The sequence below is a fragment of the Brienomyrus brachyistius genome, chromosome 9 (genome assembly GCF_023856365.1).
Source record: "Brienomyrus brachyistius isolate T26 chromosome 9, BBRACH_0.4, whole genome shotgun sequence".
Lineage (NCBI taxonomy): Eukaryota > Metazoa > Chordata > Actinopteri > Osteoglossiformes > Mormyridae > Brienomyrus > Brienomyrus brachyistius.
Genome location: NC_064541.1, coordinates 22,716,485 through 22,737,062, shown reverse-complemented (window position 1 = coordinate 22,737,062; position 20,578 = coordinate 22,716,485). Strand labels below are relative to the sequence as shown.

Sequence of the window (20,578 nt, the reverse complement as noted above, 5' to 3'; positions counted from 1 at the left end):
CTAAAAAGCATATTCCCAGAGGAACCTACACTGGAATTGCACTAAAATCCACAGCATAAATGGGCAATAGTTTTAGACAATTTAATTACAATAGTCTACATATAATAAATTAAAGTTACGAGACATCCCACATTCATAAGCATTACAATTGTCCAACAGTATGATCATAATTACACAGCCTTCAATTTTCTATAATTGATCAGTGTGAATGGGAAATAGACACCAAGGGGCTCCATTTAAGTTCGTTACAACCTTAAGGGAGGTCAGTGGGGAACTCTGTGCCATGGCTATTTCTGTGTAGCTGACATATAAGCAGAGGTCTGGACTCTTCTGGAACAAGCACCACCTGGCCCAAGTTTTTCTATTTCAGGAACGGAAGCTTGGCATATAAAGCTCCTGCTAATATTAAGTTTGCAGTAAGTGATGTGTGGTCACCTAATGCCTGACTGAAGAATCATGCATCCAACTGAAGCTTCTTATATATTGTTACAAACTTTGCAAAAGTGATTTCACTATTTATTATATGTCAGTCTGAAGTATATTATGTATTACACCTTATTAATTAAGCAGGTGTTTCTAACTAAACATTGTCTTTGCTCTGTGAAGGCAGGGTGAGACAATCCCTGTAGCAATTGGGGTTAAGGGCTTTGCTCAGGGACGCCATGGTGAAATCACTCTGTTGACCCTAGGATTTGAACTGGAAACCTTCTAATCACAAGCACAGCACCCTAATCCACTGCGCCACACACCATGGGTTACTGCCATTTTCAGCAAAATAAGGAGGTGATGCCACGACCTTTCTTTCAATTCTGTGTAACACTCAGAATGGTGTTATGTCCCCATTAGTCCAGAGGTATTAACATACGTTCATAGTTGCAAGAGGGCACATGAAAGACAGGAGTTTCTAGAAAAGCAGCACTGGATCCACCCTTGTAACAGACATGGTCTGCCCTCAGGAGAAGAAGCTGCGAAGGTGCTGGATGAAGAGCTCCTCTTTATTCTTGCCAGGCTCGGAGGGTCCATTGCAGGGGTCACAGGCAGATCGCTTACAGTAGTTGTAGAAGTGTTCCTCTGCCTTCTTCAAGGTATAATTCAGATCCAACATGCCCTGTAGGCTTCATGGGAACAGGGAGAAAAGTAGAGTTGGGTGGAGAATTACAGCAGGGGCAAAAGGGAAAAAGGATCTGTTAGTCAACATGATAGGATTCTCTGCTGAAACAAACTGAAATTTCAATACTAATCACAACTGAGATTTTCACTCAGTTTCAGGTCACACACACACACACACCTGTTAGCAAAATGGATCAGCTGTGACTCATTTTGACACTTGAGGAGTGTCTCCCTGTGCTCCAATAAAATTGTGGCGCAGATGAACAGCTCAAACGTGAACTCCTGGTTGATGCCAGTCCGTTCTAATACTGGCTTGTCCTCTAGTTTCACGCAAATGACAAAGAGATATACACAACAAGTTAAAATCCAGAACTGGTTGTCTCCTTGCTCTTAGTTTAAACAAGTAAGATAACCTACACAAACTGTTACCAAGAAGACTTACATTTTATATTTAAGGTGGTATTATAGTCATGATCAGCATGACTACAGTACAGGTGGCGTATTGATATATAATTCCATGCAGTTTTTTTTATAAAATTATATTCGGTACATTGAAAACAAGGATATAAACATAAAATAACTATAAATTGCTACCATGAACTTGGACACATTGAAAGTGTCTTCTTTAACTTTATGTTACAGGTCAATGCATGATCTTTTACTCAGAATAGGAAGAACAGCTGTCTTTTGTGACAGGACCTAACCCAGGCTGTGCTTGCAGGCCAGCCGTTCCTGATACCAGGCCTTCTCCACCCGCTGAGAGATGAGCTCTAGGTGGTCACAGCTCAGGATCTCAAAGAGCCTCAGGGCATCGATGTGCTCAAACTCCCGCTGGAAGCCCAGCAGCAGCCACCTGGGCAGCGACCAGCAAGATACAGGATAATGAGGACAGTGGATGTGAAAAATGAAGCCGACGGGAATCAATCACATGATTCCAGTGTTTTAACTATCCATCACAGCGAAGCTGCCATAACAATCACTGTGCTGCAAATACAGCCAATTAGAAAAGTACGGCAAAGCATGTCTACACATTCACGGAAAAAAACAATAGCCTATACTGTGGCAACACATGTGCCCCACAATAATAGCAATACACAGTGTACTAGAGCAGAGTCTAGATGAACACAAAAGCCAAACAGTAAAAATTCTAATTTCTTAATTAATTATTTATTTAAGATACAGTTCGTTGTTTAGTCTCACACAGAAAAAAAAGACTAACTACATATGGAACTGTACTCTACACTGAGCCAATGAACTACGGGAGCTATGCAATGTTATCATGAGAATCACAAAGTAATGCATGCTTTTGTTACCAATTGTAATTAACCCACATTTTTATGTAATAGGCTTTATGGCAGCCCTTTCATAAGTACCAATTGTCTGCAAATCAAGCTTTCTTAACTTGGCGACTGCCTGTACTGCTAATGCTGAAAATGGCAAAATGGATCATTTTGTACATGACTGAAGATTATGGGTTATACAAAACAATAAAACAGCTCAAATGACCAAACTAGATATCTAGCTGGTTACACAAGGTTAATGATATTGTTTTGCTTTGCGAAAGAAAGATAGAAGCAAAACACAAAAAAACCACAGCAAAGTTAGCACAAGGGTGGGGGCTACCTGTGGCAGAAGGTGAGCTTATCCATGCTGTCCGTGACCAGATGAGCGTGGAGCTGGGGGTCCAGCTCCTTCAGTAGCTCGGCCTCTAGCTCTAAGCAGTGTACAGTAGCACCATATTTACAGCAATAAACAACTGCAACATATCAAAATGGTGACACACATTTTCCGAATTCCATCCATCTACACTATATTGCCAAAAGTATTGGGACACCCCTCCAAATCACTGAATTAATGTGTTCCAATCACTTCCATACCCACATGCATATAAAATCAAGCACTTAGGCATGCAGACTGCTTCTACAAACATTTGCGAAAGAAGTGGTCGCTCTCAGGAGTTCAGTGAATTCAAGCGTGGTACAGTGATAGGATGCCACCTGTGCAATAAGTCCATGAAATTTCCTCACTACCAAATATTCCATGGTCAATTGTTAGTGGTTTTATAACAGAGTGAAAGCGATTGGGAACAACAGCAACTCAGCTATGAAGTGGTAGTCCATGTAAGGTGCACAGTGTGCAGCAGTCGCCAACTGTCTGCAGAGTCAATAGCTACAGACCTCCAAAGTTCATGTGGGCTTCAGATTAGCTCAAGAACAGTGCATAGAGAACTTCATTGAATGGGTTTCCATGGCTGAGCAGCTGCATCCAAGCCTTATATCACCAAGTGGAATGTAAAGAGTAGGATGCAGTGGTGTAAAGCACACTGATGCTGGACTACAGAGCAGTGGAGATGTGTTCTCTGGAGTGGTGAATCATGCTTCTCTGTCTGGAAATCTGATGGACAAGTCTGGGTTTGGTGGATTCCAGGAGAACGGTACTTACCCGACTGTATTCTGCCAAGTGAAAGGAACTCTTAATGTAGCAGCATGCTAAGCTGTTTTGGACAATTTCACTTTGGTGATGGTCCATTCCTGTTCCAACATGACTGCGCACCAGTGCACAAATGAAGGTCCATAAGGACATGGAGCGAGTCTGGTGTGGAAGAACTTGACTGACCTGCACAGAGCCCTGACCTCAACCTGACAAAAACACCTTTGGGATCAATTACAGTGGAGACTGCAAGCCAGGCCTTCTCATACATCAGTGCCTGCCCTCACAAATGCTGTCCTGGAAGAATGATCAAAATTCCTACAAACACACTCCTAAACCGTGTGGACAGCCTTCCCAGAAGAGCTCAAGCTGTTATAGATGCAAAGGGTGGGCCTACTCCATATTAAGGTCAAGGTCAAGGTAAACTTTATTATCCCCCCAGGGGAAATTCATATGGCCAGCATTGCACGTCTCACATGACAAATAATATTCAAACAGGCGACAAAACAAATAGTAAACATACCACATTATAAACATAACAAAAATACAGAAATGGCAAGTGAATAAATAAAATTGCATGAATATGCAAAAGGATAAAATTAAGGTACAACATATACTTGTCTGCTATTGTGCAGTCTAATTGCTGTCGGCACAAATGACTTATGATACCCTGCTGTCCTGATTACTCTGCAGAATTCTGCCATTTGACCTACTACTTCTGACAAACCTCAAAAACAGAGGAAATGTAGGATCATCTAAAATTTGTTTCATCTTTTCCATAATAAGTTCATTGTACAGCTGGACTGCAGATACCTGATCAACTCCAATGACCCTACTGGCTAATTTGATAAAATGCTGCAATTTCTTATAATCCTATGAATGCATATTTCCAAAGGTACAAATTAACCCAAAGGACAAAACACTCTGCGAAAGAGCTTTGTAAAATACTTGGAGAATGCTAATATCTAATCTAAAAACGTTTAGTTTCCTAAGAAAAAACATCCTCTGCTGCAGTTTTCTGCACTTGTTCTGTGCACAATGATTAAAACATAATTTATCATCTATTTCAAATCCTAAATATTTGTAAGATGAAACCTGCCAAATCTGTTCACTTAGTGAAACCTTGATCTTCCCTTTCAAAGCCTTCTAAAGATGAGGTGTCAGAATGTAAAAAACCAACCAATGCAGAGTCATCAGCATGTACTATAAATATGAGCAGGAGAGGCTGCTTGGCAGAAATTTGTATATAATATGTAAAGGATGGGCATTTAATATGTAAAGGAGTGTTTGTGATAGCACACATCCCTGCGGTGCTCCAATATTAATGGTTTTTAGGGAGGAAACGTGTGTTAAATTTCACTTGCTGACCATGGTCAGTCAAGAAGTCATAATTCCATAATGTAAGTCTAGGATTTACCCCAAGATTTAACTATTTCCTCACCATCAGATGTGGTCGGATTGTATTAAAAGCGCTACTAAAATCAATAAACACAACCTTAACCAGGCTCCTTGCATGTTCAAGGTGCTCATAAACATTATTTATCAAAGTAAGAAGCCCGTCTTCAATTGGTCAGGGTCTAAAGAGTGTGAAACCTCCGAAAGAAGCTGTTTTAAAACATCCATCCATTTTCCAAACCGCTTATCCTATTGGGTCGCGGGGGGTCCGGAGCCTATCCCGGAAGCAATGGGCACGAGGCAGGGAACAACCCAGGATGGGGGGCCAGCCCATCGCAGGGCACACTCACACACCAGTCACTCACACATGCACACCTATGGGCAATTTAGCGACTCCAATTAGCCTCAGCATGTTTTTGGACTGTGGGGGGAAACCGGAGTACCCGGAGGAAACCCCACGACGACATGGGGAGAACATGCAAACTCCACACACATGTGACCCAGGCGGAGACTCGAACCCGGGTCCCAGAGGTGTGAGGCAACAGTGCTAACCACTGCACCACCATGCCACGCTGTTTTAAAACAATTTTCTCAAAACATTTCATTATTACAGATGAAAGAGTGACTGGAGTTCTTTAGGTCTATGGTTTTTGGCACTGGCACTATTAACTTTTTTCCATAAGCTGGGAACAGGAAGAGCCTCTGGAAGGGCACATCTGCCAGCTCATCTGCACAGATTAGATTATGCTTCATAATTGTGATTCACATGGATTTGAGTCTTCGTAACTAAAAACATCAAAACATTAAAACAAACAGGTAAGAGGCGACTCGCAGAGGACCGCCCGCGCATGTGCCAGTGGAACTAAGCACCAAAAGTAATCAGAAGTATTAAAGCTTAGGTATTAAGAATGGGATGTAATTCAAGTTCATGTGTGTCTAAAGGCAGGTGCCCTGATACTTTTGGCAATATAGTGCAACTTTTTATCCAGGGATGGTGGGGTATGCAATTTATTTTTGTAAATTCTTTTAAAAAGTTTCATTTTCACAAGTAGGACTCTATAGACACACCAATCTTCCGACGCAGGCCATCTGCACAAAAGTCCCGAGAGAACCTCTCCATGTAGCAGGAGAAGCTCCAGTAGGTGTCCACTTCGGAGTCCATGACCTCCAGGATCCGGCTGCATAGATCGTTCATTCCTTGGGCATAACTGACCTCTGAGCCCATGGCAATACAGAACAGAAGCAGAAATACAATTTGTGTGATTAAGAAGTGAAATTGTTTCATGATAAAAAGCATCAATGCCCAGCAAGACGAGGACTATTAAAAAATGTAGAGGAATGACCAGAATTCTGGTTTATAAGTATATATTAAATAACATTTGCCGTTTCCAATAATTATACATAAAAATTATTATTAAATGAAAGAGCTTAATGTCTTGAATGATAAATTCACAAAACAACAAACAACCCAACCACCTGAGAGCTCTGCAGAGACATTCTGAAGCTTATCAAATGTACCACGGCAAGAATACACACTGTATTGCACTCCAAGAACTGGTGTGGTCAGAAATAATGGCATTGTATTGCCCGTCTAATCCAACTCATCCCACACTTACCAACCTGTACAATTCTTAGAAGTACTGGATGTATCTCAGGGAAATGTGAAAGTTAATAAATGTGTTTTACCTGAATCCTGAGAGTCCTAGTCATGATATGTAGTTCTGAAAGTATACATATTCATTTATTGCACATTCCACCTTTATGACAGCTGGTTACTTGTACTCCTTTATGCATGTTTTAATGTCCATGTTTAAAGTGTCGTTTATATATTTCATTTGTTCAAGTATTTCTATTCTATTAATTTTTATTTCCCACAATGACAGAATTTTTGTAGCATAACAATAAGAACTAATAGACACACTAATGGGATAAAAAGAGGTCTGGTCTTGCTTTCATTTAATATGCTCATGAAACTCAATTGAGCTCACAATTGCACAGCCTGAAACTATGGGACAAATCACATCTGATATTGGTCCAAAACGGAATTTTATTTTTCAATGTGTGGTGATTACGCAATTTACTACATGGGCGCGAACTGTATAACTATCCTTATGGGGCCCACTCATTCATTTCTATTGGAAAAATGCTAATGCTAACTATGACGACCTTAACACCCACCCTGCCCTAACCTTAAACATTAACAGCCAACCAAAATACAAGACTTTTGGCACTTTAATTTTTTTGATTGCATTCACAGATTTTACTAAATTGAGGTTATCCAAATGGGGACCTGAAGAAGTGTCCTCAAAAAAAGTTTCAGGTTTTACTGTATTTTAGAGACATTTTGGTCACCACATGTGATCTATGCAAACACCCACCCACACACACACACACAGCGTCAGGTTATTTACCTGACACCCCTGGATCACTCTGGGTGACTTAATGGATCTCAATGCAATGAGGTGTCACGATATACCAGTAAAGTGATATTTGAAAAAAGAAATATCAATATGGTGTTAATAATTTACATGATAATATCATGAATAATCCAGTGTCAGTAACTATCAGATTCATACTCCAACATAACAGATGGCAGTATTGCTCCTTAACACTGATTGCCACCAGTGCTTAACTGTACACTCTGAGGCAGAGCTCATAAAGAGCACAGAGGCCAACTGCAACCACCGTTATATGAGGAAGCAGAGCACGCTGTCTTTGAACGACATCACACACACACATAATAATAATGGGCTGTTAATTACTTAAATACATAATGAAATATTTTTATTGACACTATTGACTGTTATTTACATTAGACTGAAAGACAGACCTACCCCATTAGATGAGTTTAATGGTCCAGATGGTAATTTAATCTATTATGTTTTTACATTTACAGCAAAATACAGTGATAGTTTTATTGTTTTGTGACATTTAATTGGTGTTGATTCCACTGACTGAAAAAAAAAAATCCATTTTCTTTGCTTGTCATTTTAAGTGTTCATTCTGGTCATCAGTTTCCAGTATTTCGATCAATACTAATGCCTAAATCCCATATCTTACTCATTTATTTCCATCAGTTTAAAATGTTGCAATATGGTATTTTAGTGTACTTAGAAATATGGTTCACTCTGAATTGAAATATGAAGTTTCGCATATTTCACATTTGTGCCAGCCAGATTTACTTCACTCCAAATTAGTGGGATCAGATTTTTAAAAAATGTAACAAATAATAACATTTAAAACGGACTGAAATAACTATGTGGCCTTGCTTCAGTTTCAGGGCCACTTGTCTCAAAATTTTATTCGGTCTGAATTTTCACTGTTACAACATGTCTGCAAAGATTAAAAAAAAGATATGTCAAATGCTTTGATGGTTGTCATGATAAAGGGGTCCAATGTCTGAAACTGCCCTTTTTTGTTATGAAAATGTGATGCTGCATCAATTTGCTCAAAATTTGATCACTTCTAGTTTGGTACCCTTACAATGTGCCTGTAAAGTTAGAAAAAGATCCATAAAATACTTTAGTTACTGTTTTCAGAAGACCAAGTGTTTTCTATACTTGCCATGTACTGCCACACAGCACTGCCACTTCAATTTTGGGGAAATTTGTTTGAAAATTAAATCAGGTTAGACCTTCATCCATATAATATTTTTGTGTAGCTGTAATAAGATCCTTTCAACTTTTTGACTTATCACACCCACATGGTCAAATGTCATCTGCTTTCACCCTTCACTTTTTTTCTGATCATATCTGGGTTGGCATTAATGGCACAAACACTGGTTCAGCTCCTATCTTAACCATAGGACTGTAAAGCAATTCCACTTCCCCACTGCCCCTAACTCTTACGGGGTTCCTCAGGGGTCTATCTTGGGGCCAGTCATTTTCTATCTGTATATCCTACCACTAAGTAACATTATCAGAAAATATAACATCTCAATCCATTTTTACGCCGATGATTCCCAGTTATACCACCTACTAAAATCTAGCAATTCCATACAGCTTCTCCTTGACTGCCTTATGAAGATTAAAACCTGGATGACAAATATATTTCTCAATTTAACAGTGATGAAACTGAAGTTATTTTTGGTACTCATAAATCCACAATCACTCTTGCTAGCAGGTTAGACCATCTCCCATGCGACGACTATGGGTGTTATTTTAGACTCAGACCTTCAACTTGACAAACAAACCAGCTCTGTTGTTAAAAATAGCTACTATCAGCTAAGGATAATTGCCGAACTCAAATAATTCCTGTCATATCATGATCTTGAAAAAGTTACCCATGCCTTCATTATGTCACACCTTGACTAAAGTAATTCCTTATATTTTGGCCTTGGCATCATGCAGTTGGTCCAGAATGCAAAATTGAATCACTTCAAATTCAGCACCCAAAAATTAACTGTCAAATACTTTTTGAGTTATCTTCCTAACGGCATCAAGGACCAAAACAACCCTTTATTTTGTATATTATCTTACTATGCAATTCTGCTTCAAATTTAGATTGAACCATCTCAAAATTGTCATTTACAATTTCTCACCCATACAATCCCTGTGCAAAGTTTTAAAAACATCTATCAAATAGTTTATTAGTAATCATCTGAACAAGCAAAGCATCTGCAGTGGTGGACCAGTGCTGAAGACATGTATTTGTCTGAGTCTGGGCAATACAATAACTGCATGTTAAATGGTGAAAAAGCAGAGTGTAAATAAAAGGAAAACTGGTTGGATACCTGGATGAAAAGCTGCAAATGTGATCAGAATCTCACGCAGCACCAGGAGATTGCTGGAACCTTCTCCCCTGTACACATAAGCATTAATACATGAGGTGAAATATCCCATAATTTAATAACTGTGGAATTGCAAACAAAGGCAGAAAAGCAGAAGATCTCTGGTTATAAATGCCAAAACATAATGCCACCACCAAAGCATTAAGACCACCAGAAATAACTTCTAAAGTACTTACCATCTCCCAATTTTGAAACATTTTCTAAAATACACCAGGAAAATGCATATCGTGTAGAAAACTTCATAAAAATACAGCAAAAATCTAAATGATATTGCTAGAGACCTTGCATGGGTCTCTGTTCACCCTGTGGTTAAAATTTAACCCATGATCACTATGTACTTTCATAAACATTGCTATCAAGATAAGACTAAAGAGCATGTTAAAGTAGATCACTTTATTCACAGTGTCAAGACGAAGTGAACCATTTGGAACACCTTGATTATCTGCATTAATTTGTCATAAAATGCGACTTGATCTTCATCCAAGTTACAATAACAAACAAAATCAATATGTTTTAACTGACAACACAAAAACTTTCTTGCCACTGTAGGTTTCTGGATTTTGTGTAAAAACACCAACATACAATGCCTTAGCATTACTTCATGGGATTTTATAAAATAGATTTTTGTGATCCATGCAGTCCTCATGTTACAAACAAGATCTGTTCCCTAAGTCTGTCTTTAAGTTGAAATTGTAGGTAAGTCGGAAAAAGAATAATATAGTACATAATTATAATAATTATGCAGTGATGATAAAAAAAAATCTTTAATTTTCAGACAGATCCAAATTATACAATTTAGTTGTCAATTTTGCCTCTGGGGTAGTTATGTTTTGTTTAAAAGTGATACACAAATATACATCTTACAAAACAAATTAACTGCTTATTATGCAATAAAGTTGAAATATTTGACATTTTATGTAATGTTGTGGCATTGATCTTGAATTTTAGGGTTTGTGCTTAGTGGTTTGATTAAAGGAGAGGAGATTTTAGGAAATGTGTTTTAGCAATTCAGAAAAACTGCAAAATGTCAAGGCATGTCAGACTACTTTGAAAGTGAGTCAGAGGCCTCAGACTCCAAAGGGTTACAGTAAATACTTTTCATGCTGTGTTTCTTTTCTGTTCCTCTTTTTGTGTCTGGTACTATGACAAAAAAAAATCCAATCTATCTTAACTAGTGCTGCTTCTTTATTCCTTCCTCTTTGTGTAATGTACTGATGTACAGTACTGTCAGCAAAACAGCATGATACTACCACCATTTTTTTCAGTGTTCTTAGGTTAAGAAAACAACCTCACCTTGATCCCCTGCAAACATATCTCTTTTCATTGTGGCCAAGCAGAGAAGTTAATGACACATCCACACATCATTGTAACTGCTTCCCCCCACCCCCTGTGAATGTGGAGCCATCAGCAGCCTTTCAGACTGTTAGCCAGACAGAAAGACAGAACACACTAAGGAATGTGTCTGTTATATTCAAGCACATTACAGAACCATATGCTTTTTTATTTTTTATTTTCCACACTGTCCACAATCAACCTTATTACTTTCTTTAGGCCTGTAATTAACCTGTCACACTCATCTTGGGTCACTCTACTCTCTTTAAAAAACTCTATTGCTTGAACTTTCTATTGCAAACTCTGCACACATATGACCCAGGCGGAGCCTCGAACCCGGGTCCCAGAGGTGTGAGACAACAGTGCTAACCACTGCACCATGAATGTGTTTATAAATTGCTAAAAACATGGCCTGAAGTAAAGTGCTACTGACATTTCTGTTGCATTTTTAGTCAGTTTATGTGGCTTTTATTGATCACTTTGTGTTAGAAGAGGGAATTGATGACACTTACAGGTAGTAATCAAGGTCCCTGTCTGTCCGAGGAACATCTTTGTCAATGATGCGTACAGCTTCTTGCAGCTCCTCCAAATCAAAGGAGACACGCTCCAGCATCACCTGAGCCAGGAAGCAAGAGAGGCAGTTCCGGGAAGCTTTCCTATAGGCACAGTGCATCCGGACAGTATTCACAGCGCATCACTTTTTTATGTTACAGCCTTATTCCAAAATGGATTAAATTAATTTTTCTCCTCAAAATTCTACATACAACACCCCATAATGACAATGCGAAAAAAGTTTACTTGAGATTTTTTGCAAATTTATTAAAAATAAGAAAAACTGAGAAATCACATGTACATAAGTATTCACGGGGCGGCGTGGTGGTGCAGTGGTTAGCACTGTTGCCTCACACCTCTGGGACGCGGGTTCGAGTCTCCGCCTGGGTCACATGTGTGCGGAGTTTGCATGTTCTCCCCATGTCGTCGTGGGGTTTCCTCCGGGTACTCCGGTTTCCCCCCACAGTCCAAAAACATGCTGAGGCTAATTGGAGTTGTTAAATTGCCCGTAGGAGTACATGTGTGAGTGAATGGTGTGTGAGTGTGCCCTGCGATGGGCTGGCCCCCCATCCTGGGTTGTTCCCTGCCTCGTGCCCATTGCTTCTGGGATAGGCACCGGACCCCCCGTGACCCAGTAGGATAAGCGGTTTGGAAAATGGATGGATGGATGGATGGATGTATGGATGGATGGATTGGTATTCACAGCCTTTGCTCAATATTTTGTTGATGCACCTTTTGCAGCAATTACAGGCTCAAGTCTTTTTGAATATGATGCCACAAGCTTGGCCACCTATCCTTGGGCAGTTTCACCAATTTATAATACAAACCCACAATGCAACCCATATCAAACTCTGTCAAGTACTAGTAATGCTGTCTAATGCGTCTATGAGGCATCCTCTGTGTCTGGTGACTAGACATACCAGCTCCTTGCAAATCAAATAATTTACATACCCTTCGCTGGTCTGCATGTGTAGCAAATTACATCCAAATCAGACTGTTACTTCTGGGTGCGTAACTTTTCTTTGTCAGTGAATGTACCTTGACACAATTGACATTAAAAGTAAAGTAAAAACAGTAGGCATAGAAAAAATCAGACCAGCATAAGAAAGGGGTCAAGTTTATAGTTGCCAGTGTTACCTGTGCCTGTAGCTCCAGAAAGGAGAGTATTTCCCTGAGCTCCTGGCTCTGATTTTCACACTGCTGCTTCACCTTCTCTTTCCTCTGTTCGAAGTACCTCACGGCTGCCACCAGCTCAGCTAAAAGGAGGAACACCGAGGTAAGTATGGTGACCAGCATATGATCGGACACCTTCATGCACAGGCTTCTCAATCTCAACATCTATAGCAATGAAACCTCATACCCCCTTAAATTGCCCAAAATTCTCTAATTAGAGTAATCCTGCCACCCCAAGAATCCACTACAGTGGCACTGCTTGTAGGAAGGTTGCTGGTTTAAATCCTGTGACCTCCATTGAGTCGTTGACCAGTGTCCTTAATTGCAACTGTACCAGAGGTGATGGGTGCTGGCTGACCTTGGCTGTGACCTCCAAGCTTGCTCTTACCTGTAGATGTCTATGAGTCTCATGGAGAGCAACATGGGTGAAAAGACTATTTCCCACGGGGATGAATAAAGTATCACTATTCTGATCTATAAAGGAATTTCTCCCTAACCAGACTCTTTGCATAAATGGCTCCATTATACAGCATGCATGAGTGAATAACTGGGGGAAGATGGTTCCCTGGTACAGCCTACTAGGCACACTAGTAGAGACATAAAACATAGAGAAGCTTCTGGAATACCGTCCGTGCCATTGAGACGCATGCACACGGCAGCAGGAAGTAGCTGTTGCCATTTCCTCTTCATAACGTGGTATCTCACAGCTAGCTGTTCATGCAGCAAAGAGCGCTCAGACGTGGTGGAACCACAGGGGTACACGCCAAACAGGAAACGCCACACTTGGCCACGTTCTGAAGGAGAAACTCCACCTGAAAACAAAAAAAAAATGCTAGATTAGCATATTGAGCCACTGACCCACAACAGAATGACACACAAAGATTCCACATACCAAAGTAAATTTTGAAATCAAGAAAGTTATTTATAAAGTGGAGAGGGAAACGTATTTGAGCCAGACTCCTTTTGTTGTAGTTATGAGGGTATTTAAATGTTTTTTTTGTAATACATGGTGCAAACTGTATAATTCTTTGAAACAGAAACACATTGTAACTGTGATAACTGTTTATTATGCTTTTGCTTCAGACATTAATACTTTTTCTTGATACCTGTTTACCTGCTGATATTAGAGTTTAAAGATGTTTCAGACAGCCAGCTTCTCCTATACCTTGACAATATTATCCTTTACTCCTCTCACGAGAATCATGTGCGCTTGACCGCAGAAGTACTAACAGTTCTGTGTCCACTTCACATGAGAAGGCTCGAATGCGGGAACTATGTCCCAAACCGTAGCAGTCCTAGGGAAATATACGATTTCTCTCTAATTGTTGTCATCCTTACTGTTTAAATCACTCGAAGATGGGTTTGTGAGATATTTATAAACTCCTTTTTTGTTTTATAAATACCCCAATATTACAACAAAATCACATCAGTAAGACAACAATTAATATATTCGACAAAATACGTTTTAATTTCCTTTCATGCCATCCGGATCTTTTTATTATACATGCACCTACAACCAAGTCAGATTTTATTTCACATCATTATTTTCTGAGTTTGCAACTTTTTACAAGTTTCAGAAGCAGGCTATCTGCATAACCAGTCGTCAAAGAAAGCATTTCAAGTCCCACCCCAAAGTACCTAAGTACCAAAGAAGCAGCCCAGCTGGTTTGACACTCGACTAGAAGTCAATGAAAAAACGAAAGGACCGAACATGCATTTAGACTAACTGATGTTTCTAAATTGCCCACTGGGCATGTGCCCTCTGACTGACATCTCATGCAGGGTGTACCCTGCCTTATGCCTTAGGATGCCTGGGCCAGGCTCCAGACCCCTCCTCCACCCATCCCAATACTGGTTAAGCGGCTGAGAGATGGGTGGGCTTTCTTGTGCTGAGACAGGCTTGTAAAAGTTTCTTTACCAAATTTATTAATTATATCATTTAAGCAATTATCACTAAATGGCACACTGCACACAGTACATTATCTTTCATGTATTCATAGATGCAAATGCACGAATCACGTATCAGTCCAATCGCTATTACGAGAACGTTCATAGCCAAAATCTTCGTAAAATATGGTTGTATTCATCTGGCCTACACAATGGTAACAATAAATTGCTTATTTTATTTCATGCAACTATACGAAAAAGCAGATCTTTTAGTTTTTCCATGTTAAACTGTAACACCATTTTCAAGTAACACAATTGATATTATTTATAAAAATATGCCATTATTAACTAAGTAGGCTTAGCTGCATATACTTTAGATAAATTATTATCAAGAATAAACGATCAAAACAGTGCGTTGAACACATTAACAAAATTAATCGTGAGCAGTGTCCTCTTTTTAAATAGCTTACGTGTCATGGGGTTAGCGAAAAGCAATTAGGCCTATCCTTGAACCGTTTTAAAATGAATTCCCACAGAACTGCTGCAATGTTTTCGGTTAATGTGCTGTAGCTAGCCAGGAAACAACTTAATGTCACAAAGCATTAAAAGACGCAGAGGCTCCTGACCTACCGTTTTTGAATATGTACGTGCGTAGCCTGGACCCGTCTACTCTCCCCTCTGAATCCATGATTCCAGGTAGACAGAGGCGCACATTGCATGAAGAAGGTGCGCACACCGATGATACACAGGTCACAACAGGAACCCTCGTGCTGATTTCGCTCTCCGATTCGTTTTTTCCCCGGTAATATTTTCCATCAACTCTTAAACCTGGGAGATTACGGTCAGGTAACACACCTCCATTTGTCTGCGGAGTTTCCATTATGTCCATAGGTCTGACGATTCCTTCACAAAAATTAAATTATTCCCACGAAGCTGATTTTGCATATGCATAAATGAGAAATCCCCGATGCCTTTGTGCTTTCCGCAAATATAAATGTAAAGTTTGTTTAGTACGAAACGTCTTTCTTACTTACTTTTTTTTTTTTTTTACTTAAATCGCCAACTACTTTTGCGGCTGACTACAAGTGCCCCCATTAGCGCAAACCTCACCGCCCCCACTCCCGCGAGTCATATGACTGTGCCTCCAGTCTTATCTCATAACCCTATTGCAGCTTGCGATTTTTTCCATTGTGTGCTTTTCTCAATCCTGTGGTGTTGTACTAGAAAGTCGTTTTAAACCTCTTGCTTGTAAATCTTCAAAGTCAATGCAGACATATGGTGCCTTTCACCTAAAAACGATGGACTGATCACCCAACATGTATTTTAACTTTAGGAGATTTTATAAACAAATAGCAGTTAATGGCCAGTATACACTATAATGCACATATTGGTAAAAAATACACAGAGGTACAATCTAGGGGGGAAAGAGTGTCAGGTAACAGAGACAGAAAGCACCCTAGTGATGTTTGCTGAGGAACCTAAGTAATCACAATGCTTGTTGTCTTACATTGCCCCCCACATGGATTGTGCAGAAGTGACTGCCTCTCTAAGGAACATGTGATACTGTAGGTCTATGTGTATGTTTGGAACTTCACCGGTTTTCTTGAACCGGTTCCCTGCTTCACACCTTTCCTTATTTGACATACTTATATACATTTACATACAATTACTTATTTATGTCATATTCAAACTCATTTTCATTAATATTTTACTGGGGCTTATTAACTTGTGTTTTTCATATAAATTCTGTGGCTCGGCTACATATGTTTGTTTTAAACATAAAACAGAGGCAAACACATATTTAGAGCTGAACAGAAAAGGAAATTTGGCTAATACAGTAGCAAATGAAACTCAGCAATCACTAAATAGTGACTTGACCTAAAACCCTCACATATCTGTATTCTGCAGCCGCTTTATTAAATTAACCTCTGACATATCAGCCCATACACAGCTTTCCTGTTTCTCAGATATTTGAGGTCATGTAGTCTCCCTTTGTTGTTTGTCTTCCCATTGGCTACCGAACAAGCAGTTGTTCTCTCTGATTCTGTTTTTTGCATGATGGTGCATTAATAACTGTCTAAAAATTGACCAAATTGATAGTATAGTGTAGTATAGAAAATATGATTTATTTTTTGTATGTCTAAACTGTAATTTAATGTGTACTTTTTCCTCTGATGTTTGTATAAGGTACACTCGGAAGATCTATCTATTGGAAGTTACGTATGGTATATTGCTAGTCTCATATGTGCATTCAATTCTACCTGGTAATATTTCGGGCCAAAATTGGTCAGTGACCAGCTTATAAAGTACACCTGCCCGCTAATGCAAGAAGCCTGCTCCTCCAAACACTGAGCCAATACACACATAGATAAGGTTATGAAGTACAGTTTCTGTTTGGCTAAGCATTAGAATGACTGATGTATGTTCCAATTGATTTTGAATGCGGAGTCATTGTTTGTGCCAGGCATAGTGGTTGCAGTATCTCAGAAACCACCACCTGGGAATTTCACCAACTACAGAGTGTACAGTTTACAGAGAATGTACAATACACACACACACACACACATATACATGCCAGTCAGCAGTGGTTCATTGGGTAAAGATATACCACCTTAAGAGGTATGTCCACAATAGAAAAAATAACATCTTGGTACAGTACCCCTGGATTATCAGTTCTGGTGTGCAGAAAGGCTTCAATGATCACACAAATCATCTACCCTCAAGGTAATAACTAAGATTAGCATAAGTTCAGAAGGGAAATCTAAAGAAGTTGTATCTGAATTAAAATCTGCAATAATATGAGCTGTAACTTTAATTTTAATCTAAGAAATTAGGGCAGACATTTTCAAAACAAAGATAATAACATGGTCATATAAAGTGTTTTGTACAAATCGGCTTTTGTCATCACATGACTCTATCAGCTGTTCCTTTCAGGACTGGAAGCATTGCACCCAACAGAAAGCCCTTTGAGAAGCACTGCTTGTATTTCATTTTTGTAGGAAAGACTTGGGACATTTGACTGTCTTGGTACTTATATCATCAGAGTAGTAGGTAAAAGCAAAAAGCCCAGAAATGAAACAAAATCACAATGAGGCATACACTACTGATCTCATTTTATTCCAGTTTATCTAGTATGCTGTCTGTATACCTGATTTAGTGATATATATTTATATATATATATATATATATATATATATATATATATATATATATATATATATATATATATATATATATATATATATCATTTTTCATATACTTTTCTGTGAAATAGATTAATGTACTGTATGTATTATTTGCATATTTTTCATTTATTATTCTAATTCCGTGTGTGCGTGGAGTTTGTATGGTTTCCTTGCATTTTGGGGGATTCCTCAGGTACTACAGTTTCCTACTACAATCCAAGAGCATGTAGTTATTGCTAACCAGGGTTTCTAAATTGCACATAGAGTATGATTATGAGTGAGTCTATGTGCTCTGTAACACATAGCAGGCTAATTGGCTAATTGGACTTGCTAAATTGCCCGTAGGTGTGCATTTGTCTGTGAATGGTGTGTGAGTGTGCCCTGCGATGGGCTGCCCCCCCATCCTGGGTTGTTCCCTGCCTCGTGCCCATTGCTTCCGGGATAGGCTCCGGATAACCCCGCGACCCAGTAGGATAAGCGGTTTGGAAAATGGATGGATGGAAATTTGACCGGTAGTCAATTTATGATTTGTCTGACCGTCTACAGTTGGATCACCCCCCAATCCGATGCTGTGCTCCCCCAGCTGCGTTACAGTTAATGTTTGTTCTAGGGGTTTATGCTACGGGCTCCTTCCAGGCTGTAATAGGCGGTGTATTTCATGTCCTCAAGTCACCAGTGTGCCGCGTCATTCATGTCCGCTACCATCGCCTCCTCATTTGAAAGACGTTTTGGAGATGGACCTCCACCTTGAAAATTACATTTTGTATAGAATAAATTCTGGTAATGAATTATTTCTTTTCTAGCACATTAGGTTGCAGTCTAAACGCGAGTGTCATATAACGTTAAGCCTGTTTCACGTTCAGCCGAGCTCGCTAACCATAGCCTATAGGGTTACGCACCCTTACAGTCTACTTTATCTCTTTACCTTAAATACTTTAATGTGTAATAATAACTTGTTGAAAGAAGATGAGGAACTTTTGTACAGAGATCTATTTCACTGTCATGGTGTGAGACGCGAAAGGGAAAGTCTGATAGGGTGGTGAAACTGCAAGCTCCGTCCTCATCGCCAAAATGTCATGTTTTAAGGAAGACAAAATACAGGTTGTAAGCAGAAGCTGTTCATTTATTTTTCAAAAAAAAAAAACTTCTCTCCTCTTCTCGCGCATTGTCCCCTTAATATCCCCCAAACGTGACGTGTTTTTTGTGCGTGTACATAACACTTGCATATGGTCAGTTTTTGGTAAGCTGTATAGTTGAGGGACTACAGAGACGAGGGTCCAATGTCCTCTTTGTGGGTCATGGGATCCTGGCTTCAGGTCCAGCTTCCAGTTTCTTGGATGTATTCCTTCCAGTCTCTCTCTGTACCCTGATTGCTCTACATATTACAAGATAACTAATGCATGCTGTTATGTATGAAACTAAATGTTGTGCTATGTGAATAGTAACTGGTAGGTGGCGCCAAGCGATTGATGTGTTGCGTATCAAGTGGAGTTCCCGCATGCAATGAAACTAGAATTAAGAAAGACAAGCAAAATGGTGGAACCCAAAGACCATGTGTCGGTGTGCATTTGAAATTCTTTGCATGTAGATATTTAGGAGTAACAAAACACATGGCATGCATTAATAATGCAAGAGTCAGCTCTTCTACTAATAGAAAAATACAAAAGTCATGTGATGTATTACAACAAAATCTCATAATGGACAGAAAAATATATTGTGTCCAGAAAAACTGAAAGCTAGAACAAACTGCCCTAAAATCGCTTGTTTACGTGGTCAATACTGTAATATCTCTAAACAGTCAGTTATCACTCGGAACATACTCAAATAACATGGCTGGTTAATAACGTGATGTCTCTATATTTTTACATTTTTAAAAACTCATTTAAATGACAAGGAAAATTAATGAATGAATTCCATTTTCTCCCTTAAACCATGGTATCTATAAATTCAACTCTTAACAGAATATTTTATTGAGTTACACACTCTTTATTTTAGGACAAAGGAGAAAAAAACAAATGCAACATTAAGATTCAACAAAAAATTACATTGTGAATGGATAATGAAGAGTTTTCTGCAGCCAAACAGGAAATGTAAAACAGTTTCTGTTTTCACTACCGAACCTTGTATAACAAATATAAACAGTCATCTTGGCGAAAATGTATTGTTGACACGAGAAAAAGATGTCCCTCAGGGAAAAAGGAAACTAGTTAAAAGGTTTGTTCTTGCCTAGCTATGACACGGGTTGGTATCCTACAACTTGGGAAGATTTGTCAGCAAACATTTTCATGTCAACATTAGCACTGGATTGGTCTTACATTAATAGGTTAATAATAATCGATACTTTATTGATCCCCATAGGGAAATTGTCTCTTTTTTCATAGAGGAAGTTGTCTGCGAAGGGCTGCCACCCATAGCAGCGCTCAAGGACCCATAGGCTGGGCTGGGTTTGAACCTGCGACCTTCTAATTACAGGCACACAGGCTTAGCCCACAGAGCCACACGCTACCCCAAATGTGAACTTTAAATGTGTCTCATGCAATTTCCACTGCATTCCAGCCCTGCCAGAAAAGGACCGGCTGACATCATGTCAGTGATTCTCTCATTAACACAGGTGAGAGTGTTGATGAGGACAAGGCTGGAGATCTCTCTGTCATGCTGATTCAGTTAGAATAGCAGACTGGATACTTTAAAAAGAGGGTGATACTTCAAATCATTGTTATTCCCC

The 20,578-nt window shown here is 39.3% G+C and overlaps 1 protein-coding gene across 2 annotated transcripts; it reads right to left on the bottom strand.

The window, feature by feature from the left end:
• Positions 1-67: 67 nt before the first annotated feature.
• On the bottom strand, positions 68-15,803 carry si:dkey-238d18.4 (TBC1 domain family member 15). Of its 2 annotated transcripts, none has more exons than XM_049025144.1 (10): positions 15,299-15,803; positions 13,408-13,593; positions 12,746-12,864; positions 11,569-11,672; positions 9,668-9,735; positions 6,004-6,150; positions 2,734-2,824; positions 1,815-1,963; positions 1,289-1,430; positions 68-1,115 (listed from the first exon to the last, which is right to left on the bottom strand). In XM_049025144.1, exons 1-10 carry the CDS (start codon positions 15,555-15,557, stop codon positions 953-955), a joined length of 1,428 nt encoding a protein of 475 aa, XP_048881101.1. In that variant the 5' UTR covers positions 15,558-15,803; the 3' UTR covers positions 68-952. The 2 variants fall into 2 exon arrangements, with proteins under 2 accessions (XP_048881101.1, XP_048881102.1); XM_049025145.1 differs by having other exon boundaries at positions 15,524-15,803.
• Between the last annotated feature and the right edge of the window lie 4,775 nt (positions 15,804-20,578).

Coding starts and splice junctions, on each gene's coding strand:
- si:dkey-238d18.4 (XM_049025144.1), bottom strand. CDS start 15,557: ATGGACATAATGGAAACTCCGCAGACAAATGGAGGTGTGTTACCTGAC. Junction 12,865..13,407: donor GCGTCTCAATGGCACGGACG/GTATTCCAGAAG, acceptor TCCTCCTTTTAG/CTGAGCTGGTGGCAGCCGTG. Junction 6,151..9,667: donor ATTTGCAGCTTTTCATCCAG/GTATCCAACCAG, acceptor CCATGGGCTCAG/AGGTCAGTTATGCCCAAGGA.